The 12251-nt window shown below is 47.2% G+C and overlaps 1 protein-coding gene across 1 annotated transcript in view; it reads right to left on the bottom strand.

Annotated features, from left to right (window-relative positions):
• BIN2 (bridging integrator 2) overlaps window positions 1-11757 on the bottom strand; it is a 40452-nt gene extending 28695 nt beyond the window's left edge. The window contains exon 1 of the mRNA XM_015425133.1: window positions 11658-11757. Within this exon, the coding sequence (XP_015280619.1) occupies window positions 11658-11735 (78 nt within the window). The 5' untranslated portion in view covers window positions 11736-11757. The remainder of the gene's footprint in view (window positions 1-11657) is intronic.
• Window positions 11758-12251: the final 494 nt, after the last annotated feature.

Below are 12251 nucleotides of genomic sequence, written 5' to 3'. Positions count from 1 at the left end.
GTTAGCAGAGGCCCCGGTCACACGGGAGGCTTTGATTCGCGAGAGGGACGGATCGGGGGCGCAGCAAGTGGGCGCAATCAAACCACAACATCTGGGAAGCGGCACACACCCATCCCCGATCTGTCTCTTCCGGCTGAAGATGCGGATCAAAAAAACCCCTACAAAACACTACTACTTACCTGAAAATCCGCAGCAGGGGTGGCCGTGGGATCGCCGGCACGCCTGTCTCCGGCAGCATGCGAGGCCCCCAGCCAAACTATGCAGGCGTGCACGGGCCCAGTGGGCTGCCTCGCTCACCGATCTGTGGCCCCCCCCCCCCCGGCATCTGATCGTGCCGGAGAGCAACTGTGCGGCGGCTTGGGGGATCTGTCTGATCCCGCCGCCGCCCGTCTCTTTGCTTGGGGGGGGTCAACAGTGGGAGGGCTTCTAATGTCCTGGCCTCACTGGTGGACCTCCTGATGGCATCTGGTATTTCTGGCCACTGTGTGACAGAGTGTTGGACTGGATGGGCCATTGGCCTGATTTAACATTGGCGTCTCTTATGTTTTTATGTTCTCCAAAGCAGCCATTTTCTCCAGGAGAACTGATCTCTGTCATTTGGAGATCAATTGTAATAGCAGGAGATCTCCAGGCACACCCTGGAAGTTGGTAACCCTAAATTAAATGCACATGGGCAGCCCTCACTGCATGCCCTCCTAGCCAAAGCCCAGGAGTCAGGGCTCTCCCATGGGTTGGACAAAATAAGCTTGTCAACCCTGGATTGGGAAATTCCTGGTAATTTGGGGGTGGAGCCTGAGGAAAGTAAAATTTGGGGATGGGGGAGCTCAGCAGGGATTTAATGCCATACATTCTACCCTCTGGTTGCCATTTCCTCCAGGGAATTAATCTGTGCAGTCTGGTCAGCACTTGTAATTCCAGGAGAACTTCAGGCCCCACCTGGAGGTTGGCAAGAAGCTATCCCATCTGTGAGGAGGGATAGGAGAATTTCTAGCGCAAACTAGCACACAAAGAGAGGTAATCAAGACTTGTTAACTGCAGACATTGGAAAGTTTTCCCTCAGACACCATTGCATCCTGTCCTTTGTCTGTCTCGGGTTAAAGAACTCGACTGACACACTTCACAAATCTGGACCTCAGGGTTCAGTAGAAATGAAACTGTCTGGGACTTGCAAGGTTTGGTAACACTGAAATAATACGATCACAACATGCAGTGATCCCACAAAAAAATTTTAAGCTAGCTTTTGCAGGCTTGAATGGGGTGGGAAAATATAGTTATATGGAGGCCCCAGTCACCCTGGGGGAAATAGGCGTGGCCAAAGTGCGGCTTTTTTGAGCCGCACCAAAAGAGATGCGCGGTGGCGGGATCAGACAGATCCTCCCAGCCGCCGCGGAGGTCCTCCCCGGCATGATCAGATGCCGAGAGGAAGCCACGAACCGGAGAGCAAGGCCAGCCCGCTGCACATCCCTGTGCATGCGCAGTTCAGCAAGACCTCGCATGCTGCGGGAGAGACGGGTGCGCCGGCGATCAGACGGCCGTCCCTGCAGCGGATTTTCAGGTAGGTAGTAGTGTTTTCTAGGGGTTTTTTTTGGATGCGCAGTTTCGCCCGGAAGGGACGGATCGGGGACGGGTGTGCGCCGCTTCCCTGATGTTGCGGTGTGATCGTACCCGCTTAATGAGCCCCCGATCCGTCCCTCTCGCGTGGCAAATCCTCCCATGTGACCGGGGCCAGTATTTCCCTTTTATTTTGAAGTTGCTGTAATAAGGAAGGTACTTGCCCTTTTTATTCAGGGCACTTCAGGAACATCCCTTTTGTGGTTTCCTTCCCCTCCCTAACAGTCACATAGAAACAAAACAAAAGCCCACTTTCATCAAGCAAAACAGACGTGCTTCAATTATTTTTAAGGATGAGCACAATTAGTTTTGGGGAAGTTAAAGTGTTAACTCCCCAAATCCATCCTATCTGTATGGCTCTCTATGGCCATTGCTGAAATAAAAATATATTTATTATGCTGCAGGATGAGACCAAAGGGTCATAATGTTTCCCACTATGGCCAGTGACATGTCTCTGTGTGCAGTCCTGTTGACTCTCTCCCATATCTGGTATTAGGAAATACGGTGCATCAGAGCCTAGAGGGACCATTTTGCTACGACGGTCAATAGTGGGAAAGAGGTTGAGGGTTATGGTAGAGAAAAAAGTTTACTAAGCAAGTTTCTTATGCTGGAGGACATAACAAAGATCATGCACTGCTTTTTAAAGGCTGCAAGATTTTTGATCATGGATTTACTATGGAAAATATACCTTAAAAAACACTCAGACCAGTCTCAGGGCTTGATAAATCTCAACTTTTTGCATTAATCACCACAAAGGTGTACTGTGGGAAAGGGAAGATTCCTGTGATTCTTAACATTTTTAAAAACACATTCACATGATTTCTAAAAAACATGGTTTGTTTGTTTTTCTTTTCCGGGCTACCACAAGGTAGATTCTTTGTGGCATCATGGAAATATATACCAAGATCAGTTCTTAGCACTCTCATCTACCTTTAATTTTGAGGATTCTTTGCAGAAGACAGGACAGTATCAGGTGGATATAGGTTTGTAGTGTAGCAATGCCCTTAAGGCCCTGACCTGGATAGCCCAGGTTAGCCTGATGTTGTCATTTCTCAAAAGTTAAACAGGCTTGACCCTGGTCAGTATTTGGAAGGGAGACCACCAGAGAATACCAGGGTCATGACTTGGAGCCAGGAAATGGCAAAGCACCCCTAGACATTTCTTGCCTTGAAAACCCCATGGGGTCACCATACGTCGTCTGTGACTTGATGGTAAACAAAAAAGTCCTCGGTCCTTTTGCTGTGAAATGGCTTATTGTCTTGGCCTAGTAAAGATAGGTACTAGAAAGAGCAGCCAACAAGAAACTTGCCTCTCCCTTGGAAAATAGTTGGGCACCTGCATTATACTTTTGAGAATCCTGGTCCTAGAGGCACAGAAAGATCATCATTTAAGGCAGGGGTGTCAAACACGCGGCCCAGGGGCTGCATCAGGCCCCCGGAGGGCTTCTATCAGGCCCGCACTAGAACTGGCCATTTCCTGCTTCCAGTTCTGTTGCTGCTGCAGCATCATAGCTTGCTTTGCCAGACTCTCTCAGACATTTCATGTTTTCCCCTGGGTCCTAGACTCCAAACTCTGAGCATGAGATTTCTGTGGTGAATGTCAATAAATCAAAAGTAATAAATCAAAAGTAAGTTTGCAGCTTACGGATACACACTTGAACAGCATACTCAAGATTGCAACAGCATGGACATTTTGATGCAATAATTCAGAGCAAGAGGTGTCAGTTATCAGATACTGTTAAATAAACAAAATATTGCAAGAGTGCTAATGTTTTAAGCATATTTTTATTTTAAGTAAAAAAAACTTTGTGTTTGTGTCCTTTATAAAGTTTATATCTCCGCTACCTGGCATTACATTTTATGACCTACATGGCCTGGCCCAACAAGGTCTAATTTATGTCAGATCCCCCATAACAAATTAGTTCAACACCCATGATTGAAGGGGCCTTGTGAGGTCAATATTTGGAATTTGACAGCATCAGTGAGGAATTACTCTAATACCTTCATCTAAACTGTTTGGTTCCTTTTGTATGTCTCTTCCTCCTACCGTACAAACAGTAGTATTTTAAGTATTTTGCAAAGGGGAGGCTAGCTGGAGTACCAGAGGGAGAACAGGCAGGAAGAGCTGTAATCTATCTGGTCTCCTGCAGTGAGGAATTTAAAGCAACAGCATGGATTTCAGCATTGCAAACTAGCAACCCTAATCACCAACTAGAGAGGCAAACTTTGCTTTTCTAACACTGTAAAAAAAATGTTGCTCTGATCTGGATAGCTCAGGCTAGTCTGATCTTGTCATATCTCTGAAGCTAATAGGGCTGCCAAGTCCCCCCGGGGGGTGGATTTCCCCCCGCTTTGGAGGCCCGATTTCCGCTGCCGCGGAATCGGGCCCCGGGGGAAATCCCACCCCGGCGTGTACCGTCAGCTGGAAGTGACGTAATGACGCCGGGCACGCTGGGGGCGGGGCCACAGCCATCTGAGGGGACTTGGCAACCCTAGAAGCTAAGCAAGGTTGACCCTGGTTAGTACTTGAATGGGAGATAGGGATCCCAAGTCCCCCTGGGGGGCGGGGAACCCCCCACACCAGAGACCCGTTCCCCGGCGCCGCCAGATAGGGCCCTGGGGGGAACTCCACCCCGACGTGCGCGTCACCCGGAAGTGACGCGGGCACGCTGGGCACGCTGGGGGCGGGGCCATGGCCATACAAGGGAAAACTCTATGGCTCCCGGCGAAGATTGACTTGGCAACCCTAATGGGAGACCACTTGAAAAAAATCCAAAGTCACTATGCAGAAGGCAGGCAATGGAAAAAACACCTGTGTTTGTCTCTTGCCTTGAAACTCTACAGGGTTGCAATAAACTGGCTGTGACTTCACAGCACTTTCTACCACCATCAAAAGAAATGTCACTTGTTTTTGTGGCCAAAACAAGTAGGTTTTCTGCAGCTTACCACATCCTAACTCGTAGGCGTAGAACAATGTAAGCTGAACATGGGCTGAAAACAAAGCACAAGCCACTAGGAACAAGCATGAACATTTGCCAAAAGGTCTCTAAATTTAATTCTGCCTTGTAAAAATTGCCCACTTAGAACCTCAGCCATTGTTCAGATCAACCACCTTTGTTTCCCTAATAGGTCATCCCTAGGGCAAATCCATACCACAACTCTGTGTCAGTCCCAGCGAAATTTAATTTACTTGTCATGGCTTTCCTCAAAGAAATGTTGAGTGTATAGTTTGGTGAGGATGTGGAATACGGTACTTTTATTAGTGGCACCTCATTTGTCTCTCAGAACTACATTTCCCAGGGTCCTCTGGAGATAGGAAAAGACTATTAAAGGAGCTTGTCTTCTCTTGGAATGGCTTTTGACATGTTGGGGCCCTCATAGCCAATGGGCAGCCAGGGCAGCTGCCTTGGACCCTATTCTGGGGGCAGCTACCAATGGTCCTGCCCCCGCCAACGAGGAGCCAGCTCCCACTTCCACTCACACCTGTCCTGTCTGAAACTTGGGCAGTTGTGAAAGTTGGGGTTTTAAATGCCGTTTGACGAAAGGTAGCATGCTCTGCCGTTTGACCAGAGTGATCTTTACTCTAGCCTTCCCTTGACAGACTGAACGAACCTAAGACTAAGTGGTCTTCTAAATGCAGTTATTTCAGATGAGATATGGGGGGAAAGGGATTAAAAATAAAGTTTTTATTCCTTACCAGGGATAGAAGAAATAAGGATGTTCAATAAAGGGGCTTAAAACTATTTACAGATAACACACAGCTTTTGCTGGGCTCATAATGTTTCAGTTATCAATTCCTGGGTGCACGGAACAGTTATCAGCCAACTTATAGTCCTGAGGTGAATATTGGCCTCCCTTCAGGCTCAGGATGTTCACAGTGCAAAAGCTCAGCTGGTAGAAGCAGACAGCTAAATGACTTGCGTAGAAGTTTGGGGATATATTATGTTGGGTGGAGCAATTAAATACTTGTGCCTGTTGGGAGGGTGTGTGTAGTGAGTGACTGGGAAAAAACAACAACCTGGGAGTAAAGGTAGGCCTAGTCATTTTGTCTCTCCAAGGACTGGGTTGCTAAAAGGCCTCAGCTGAAGAAGCTTTTGTCTGGTGCGGGCCCTCCCTTGATGGGCATCACTTCTTCTGGAGGAGGTTAGCCCCCAGACCATCTGACTGTGAACTGAAGCGGATTTCTTCTCTCGGATGGTGAGGAGAGAGGCCCTGAGAACTGTATTTTCCTTGTTGCAATAAATAGTTGCTTTGCTTAAGCCAAGGTGTGTGAGTGGGAGAGGGGCTTTAAGAAAGAGGCCCTAAGCCTTGAACTTGCCCATATTTCCAGTGCCTGGGTTACACTTGTGTATTTGATGCAGTGGTAGGGATCCCAAGTCCCCCCGGAGGGGCGGGGAAACCCCCGCCCCAGAGGCCCGTTCCCCGGCACCACCGGATTGGGTCCCGGGGGGAACTCCTCCCCGACTTGCGCGTCACCCGGAAGTGAGGCGAGCATGCTGGGCATGCTGGGGGCGGGGCCACAGCCATACAAGGGAAAACTCTATGGTTTTCCCCTGTGTGGTCGTGGCCCCGCCCCCAGCGTGCCCGGAGTCATAACGTCACTTCCTGGTGATGTGTGTGCAGCGCGCGCACGCGCTCCGGGATCCACGCAGGAGTCCCCCGCCGCCAAGGTAAGTTCCACTTGGCAACCTTATGCAGTGGCTAAGGGGAGAACTCTCACATTTCTTCAATGATTATTGACCTCTGCTGGATTAATGTAACATGCATACTCATTATGAATTTTCACAGGTTGGGTCTGGGATCTGCACTCTGTTTAACAGTCAGACTCAAGTTGCAGGTACTCGAGAGGTCAAACAGAAGTTCCAGGGTAGCCAACCTCCAGCTGGCACCTGGAGATCTCACTGTATTACAATTGCTCTCCAGATGACTTAGATCAGTTCCCCTGGAGAAAATGGCCGCTTTGGATAGTTGACTCTATAGTATTATACTCTGCTAAGATCCCTCCCCTCCCCAAACCCCACCAAGGTATTTCCCAACCCAGGACTGGTAACTGTAAACAGAACCTCCCCTCAGGGCTGTTTCAGGCTGGGGAAATGGCACAGAGGACGGAAAGGCTGAATTCTCTTCTCAGTGATTGCTGCAGTCCTAAATCTGAATTGGACAGCAAATGAATTGGAAAATGAGGAGAACCCACAACTGATGCCTGACTGTTACAGAGGACAGGGACCCCCAGTTCCAATCTGGGTACTCCATAATGTCCTCTTTGGCTCCTGCTGGATCAGATCAACAGTCCATCTAATCCAGAATCCTATTTGGCACAGTGGCACAGTACCAACATGTTGTGGTGTGCCTAACAAGTTAAAAACCTCCCTCCTGACATCATTGTCTCATACAGATATTGAGACCCTAAATCTCTACTTGTCCAGCTGACCTTGTACATAAACAGCATTTCTGAAAATGCAGCCTTGGAGCTTTAACCACCCTGCCTATCAAAGTGCATTTTTCTTCAAGTATCCTTCTCAGTGCTGTTGGTGTAGCATAACCACTGATTCTTCCCAACACTACTTGCCAGCAATGCTCCCTCTAAGCTGTGGCATCCTGTGAGCAAAAAGTCTACTTTGTGAGCTACCAGCATTAAAGTTGTGAGCAGGCAGGTGACTGCTGCATAAATTAGTTTGCTCTGGGGCCATCCTTCCTGAGCTAAGACAAAAATGTATGAGCCGGAGGTTAAAAAGCTGTGAGCTAGCTCACACTAACTCAGCTTAGAGGGAACAATGCTTACCAGTCTATCTAAACAATGAATGACATTCACCAGGCAGACAAATCAGCAAGCAGTCAAAATGACAATATACCTTATTATAGGGAACGTTATGACCTCTCTCTTTGGATGTTATGCTGGAAGCATGAATAGCAGTTCTGCAGTCTCCTGAGTGCCTCAAATATGGTTTGAAGAAGCATGGCACAATGAAGATAATGAGCCTGGCCTTAGCACTAGCCAGGTCTGGAAGACTGCTTGGAACTCTTTGGAAATGGAGGACAGGGAGCAAATAAGCGCAGTGACTCCTGATCACTTCTGATCAGTGTTCCCTCTAAGATGAGTTAGTGTGAGCTAGCTCACAGTTTTTTAGCCTCTGGCTCACACATTTTTGTCTTAGCTCAGGAAGGATGGCTCCAGAGCAAACTAATTTACGCAGCAGCCAAATCTCTCGCTCACAACTTTAATTCCAGTAGCTCACAAAGTAGAATTTTTGTTCACAAGACTCCACAGCTTAGAGGGAACATTGCTCCTGATCATTTCTTTTGGTGCATGGCGTTACCCTGGTGCATCTGGATTATCCTGAGAAGAGCTGATGCATTGAAGAACCCTGCATCCTCATAGAAGATGGAATTAATTATTACTGAGTCACTTTCTGGCCTTCTATATTACATTGTACTTGTGATGGAACCTCTGACAGCCATCAGCAGAGTGACCATGAACATGCCAGCTTGCAGACATTTCTGTTTTGCTGTTCAGGAAACAATGCATGTCAGAATGTTTCCAGAGGAGAAGAAAGAAGGAGGCTGAAGAAACTTCATAATGCTTCAGGTCAGGAGGGAGTGTGTGCTGCCACGGGCAGAGTAGGGGAACTGAAATTCTAGGACACCTGGCTAAGGAAGGAGTTGGCTGGAGGAAGTGGTACCAAGTACAATGAGCCACGCCCAAGAGAATGTAGTACTGTGGCAACAAGTATAGTGAAGAAGGATTTCACCGTGTTATCATTAAAGAAACATGGAAGGAAGAAATGGAGAATGGGTGACTGTGGGCATAGAATCAAGGCATAGAGAAGAAGAAGAAGAAGAGGAGGAGATTGGATTTATACCCCGCCCTTCACTTGGAGTCTCAGAGCGGCTTACAAACTCCTTTCCCTTCCCCTCCCCACAACAGACACCCTGTGAGGTGGGTGGGGCTGAGAGAACTCTGACACAAACTGCTCTTTTTCAAGGACAACTGTGCCAGAGCTTGTGACTGACCCAAGGTCACATCAGCAGGTGCACGTGGAGGAGTGGGGACTCAAACCTGGTTCTCCCAGATTAGAGTCCGCACACTTAACCACTACACCAAACTGGAGGTGTTATATCGACAGTGTTCAGGCCTGCTGTTCTTTTTATGAGCAGCACAGAACGGGAATTCTGTCAACTCTGCTGTCATTGTGGCATTTTGACTCTGGGGGATCTTTGTGTGTGTGTGTGTGAGAGAGAGAGCGCATGCCATCAAGTCACAGCTGACTTATGGCGACCCCGTAGGGTTTTCAAGACAAGAGACCTTCAGAGGTGGTTTGCCATTGCCTGCCTCCGCATCACCACCCTGGTATTCCTTGGAGGTCTCCCCATCCAAATACTAGCCAGGGCCAACTCTGCTTAGCTTCCAAGATATGAGGAGATCGTGCTAGCCGGGTCACAGCACTGGATTCTTAGACCATCTTATTTAGCTGGCTTTTGACAGCCCCAGTCTAAATTTTGATTTGGATACATTTCATTTCTGTCTTACTCTAAAGCTTCAGGGACAAAGCAGCCAAGGCATTTTGAATTCAGTTCAAAGGCGGACCAGACCACTCAACTGCTGTCTGCTAGACCGAATACAATCCAGAGGCAGATAGGAAGAGCTGTGTGAGGAAACAGACCAAAGAAGGAGTTGTGTTCTTCTATAACAATTGGGGCACAAGATATCAAATAGGCCGTACTTGGCTGCACGCCTCTGCCCTTTTAAGGATCCTGTGCTCAGGGAGGAAATTATCTGACTGGAAGAAACAGGATATTGACTCCACTTCCTGAGCGATCTACCTTCTCTTCTTTCTGGTCAAGTTCATGCTGAGTTCAGTCAGTCAAGTTCATTTGAGCTTGACAGATTTTACTCCCCTCCCACTCCGTTTAACTCTAATATCTTAGGCCTAGTTATGCAGGAGTTAGAGTTATGGTAGAATGGGCTGCAGGTGGAGGGAGTCCCAGTTTCAGTATCTCCCCATGTAAAAAGCAGCAGGCATATAAAACATGAGTACATCACAGAGACAAGTTCTCGCCTAGCCCTTTGGGTTGACACCTTTGGGTTGGGAAATACCTGGAGATTTTGGGAGTGGAGCCTGGGGAGGGTGGGGTTTGGCGAGGGGAGGGGTTCAATGGGGTATAGTGCCAGAGAGTCTGCCTTCCAAAGCAGAAGTGAAGTAGTTACAAAGTTTTGCCCTGACATGGATAGCCCAGGTAAGCGCAATTTTGTCATATCTCTTAAGCTAAGCTTCTCTGCCAAGTACTTGGATGGGAGACCCCCTTGAAATACCAGAGGCAGGAGGCGGGGGCAGGCTTTATTCAGCTACCTCTCTGAATATCCTCCAGGCCCCCAGTAGGGGTCACCAGAGGTCCCCATGACTTCCAGGTGCGTGCGCGCGCGCACACACACACACACACGCACAGATTAAAAAATACCCCTGAAAAAGAAGTGAGGTAGCGATGGGCACGCTATCAGGAAGGCACATGTCGTCATGGGAATATTCAACATTTAAAGCCTTTCAGAGAACAAGTTACTGACACAAAATGGGAAGAGGCATCTCCCAGATTCCAGGCCTCCCATCTGCACACATTTCTTACCTTTAGTCATTAAAGGCATACCACTCAACAGCCGAATTCAGGGGGGGGGATTGTATGTGTGAACAACCCATGGTAGACTGAACCTTCATTGTTTATTTATTTATAGGTTTATAGCCTGATTTTTCTCCCCAACGGTGACCCAAGCCACTTACAACATTTTCCTCCCACATTTTATCCTCAAATCAGCCCCCCAGTAGCTAGGTTAGGTTTAGAGACTTGCTCAAGGTCACCTAATGAGCTACCACGGCAGAGTGGGGATTTGAACCTGGGACTCCCTAATCCTGGTCCGACACTAACCATCACACTACACAGGCTCTCTTTTATATTACCTCACTGTACCTCAGACACTTTTCTATAGTTCAGCAGTGGATCATCAAAGTAAACCTGATGAGAAATCAAGTAATGTGTGGACCATCTTTTTAAATGAGCCAGGGATGGCCCGTTTCTGTGTTCTCAGGTTTTACCGTCTTTTCTGGACTAGTAAACCAAGGGCCAGAAGTGTATTTTGCCACACAGACTGACCCTCCTCCCAAAATATACCCACAGAAGCGATCAAGCTCTATAATATAATGAATGCCATCTCCCTTCACAGTTATGGAATGAATGTGCTGATGAAGCATGTTAAACATTCAGGTAAGTTCTTGTATATATGTTGCAATGTTACAAAATCCAGAAGGGTAACTGTTAGTTGTAGCAAGAATAAGCAAGGAGTTCAGTGGCCCGCTGAATTTATTCCAGCATGAAATTTATTCCTGCATGAATTTTTTGTAAGATAGAGCAATGCATAGCGTTAATCTATACTGCTTCAGCTGTTTTGGATGGATGCTCTGTGCATCTGAAGAAGTGATCTCTGCCTCTTGAAAAATTATGCTGGAGTAACTTGCTCTTCTTTAAAGTGTTACCGGATTCCTGTTTAGTTTTGACACAAAATCCAGAAAGGCAATAAAAACACTGAACTGCAGAATACCTCTGTTTCTGACAACATGAGTTTCCCCCCGTCCTTATAAGCAAATTAATTGATTCAGCGGAACTACCGCCCCCTGCCCCTGATAATATAGTCACAAATCACCAGCATAGATTAGACTCGGCATTTCCCATAAATGCAAATCCTGAATGAATGAGGATGTGGGTGTAGACCTCCATCTTTTAACCAATATTTTGTTCATTTAGACCAAGAGAACAGAGAACATTCTGAAATCTGTGACAGATGTTGTCACTAAAGCACATCAACTAATTTGGGGGCACGTACCACCTTATTTGCAACAAAGGCCAATATTTCCAGAGATGCCCTCCTTCATTTTCTAGCTTTGCCTCATCTCCCTCATTCCCGCAAGACATTTTTGAGAAGAGAAAGGACAGCTGTGGGGATGTTCCTTTCCAGGCCACAATAAAGCAGATAAATGTAAAGAAGCGTCTTGACACCAGTACCTTCTCTTGGGCTCGGCTGAATTGCTTCTGGACCCGTTTAGCAAACAGCCCAGCGCTTCCCGTCTTTCCTTCTGCCATGGCTGTGTTTCGTTGTGCAATTTCTGTCTTCAGCATCAAGTTGTGGTTTAATTTTTTTTCTCACTGTGGAAGGAAGTTTAAGAAAGAAGTGTCAGCTGCCACCAGGCTTGGTTTTGGGCGTGTTTGCCTTCTCAGCTGAATGCTGGGTAAGCCAAGCTTCCTTTACACATAATATAAGAACTAACTGGCCGGATCAGACCGAGATCCATCTAGTCTTGCATTCTGGAGAAGGTTCTGTGCTTAGAAAAGCCAGTTAGTGCTATCTATTTGTGGCACACGCAGGGGTGGACTCGTCACTATATTACATATGCTATTGAGTAAGGTTTAAGTAATTTTCCTCCAACAGTGTTATAGATTTATTTGTTGAATTCCAACTTAAAAGAGCTTTCAGAGTGGTTTATGAAAGAAGAATGCATTAAATGAGTTAACATCAGGGGTCATTTCGTAAAAAAAGAGGTGCAGGAGCTCATTAGCATAACTCATTAGCATAACTCATTTGCATATGCCACACCCCCT

Source organism: Gekko japonicus, unplaced genomic scaffold (assembly GCF_001447785.1).
Source record: "Gekko japonicus isolate JY-2015 unplaced genomic scaffold, Gekko_japonicus_V1.1 scaffold3643, whole genome shotgun sequence".
In the NCBI taxonomy this organism is placed as follows: domain Eukaryota; kingdom Metazoa; phylum Chordata; class Lepidosauria; order Squamata; family Gekkonidae; genus Gekko; species Gekko japonicus.
The sequence above is the reverse complement of the archived record's forward strand: the minus strand, read 5'-3'. Positions and strand labels throughout refer to the sequence as shown.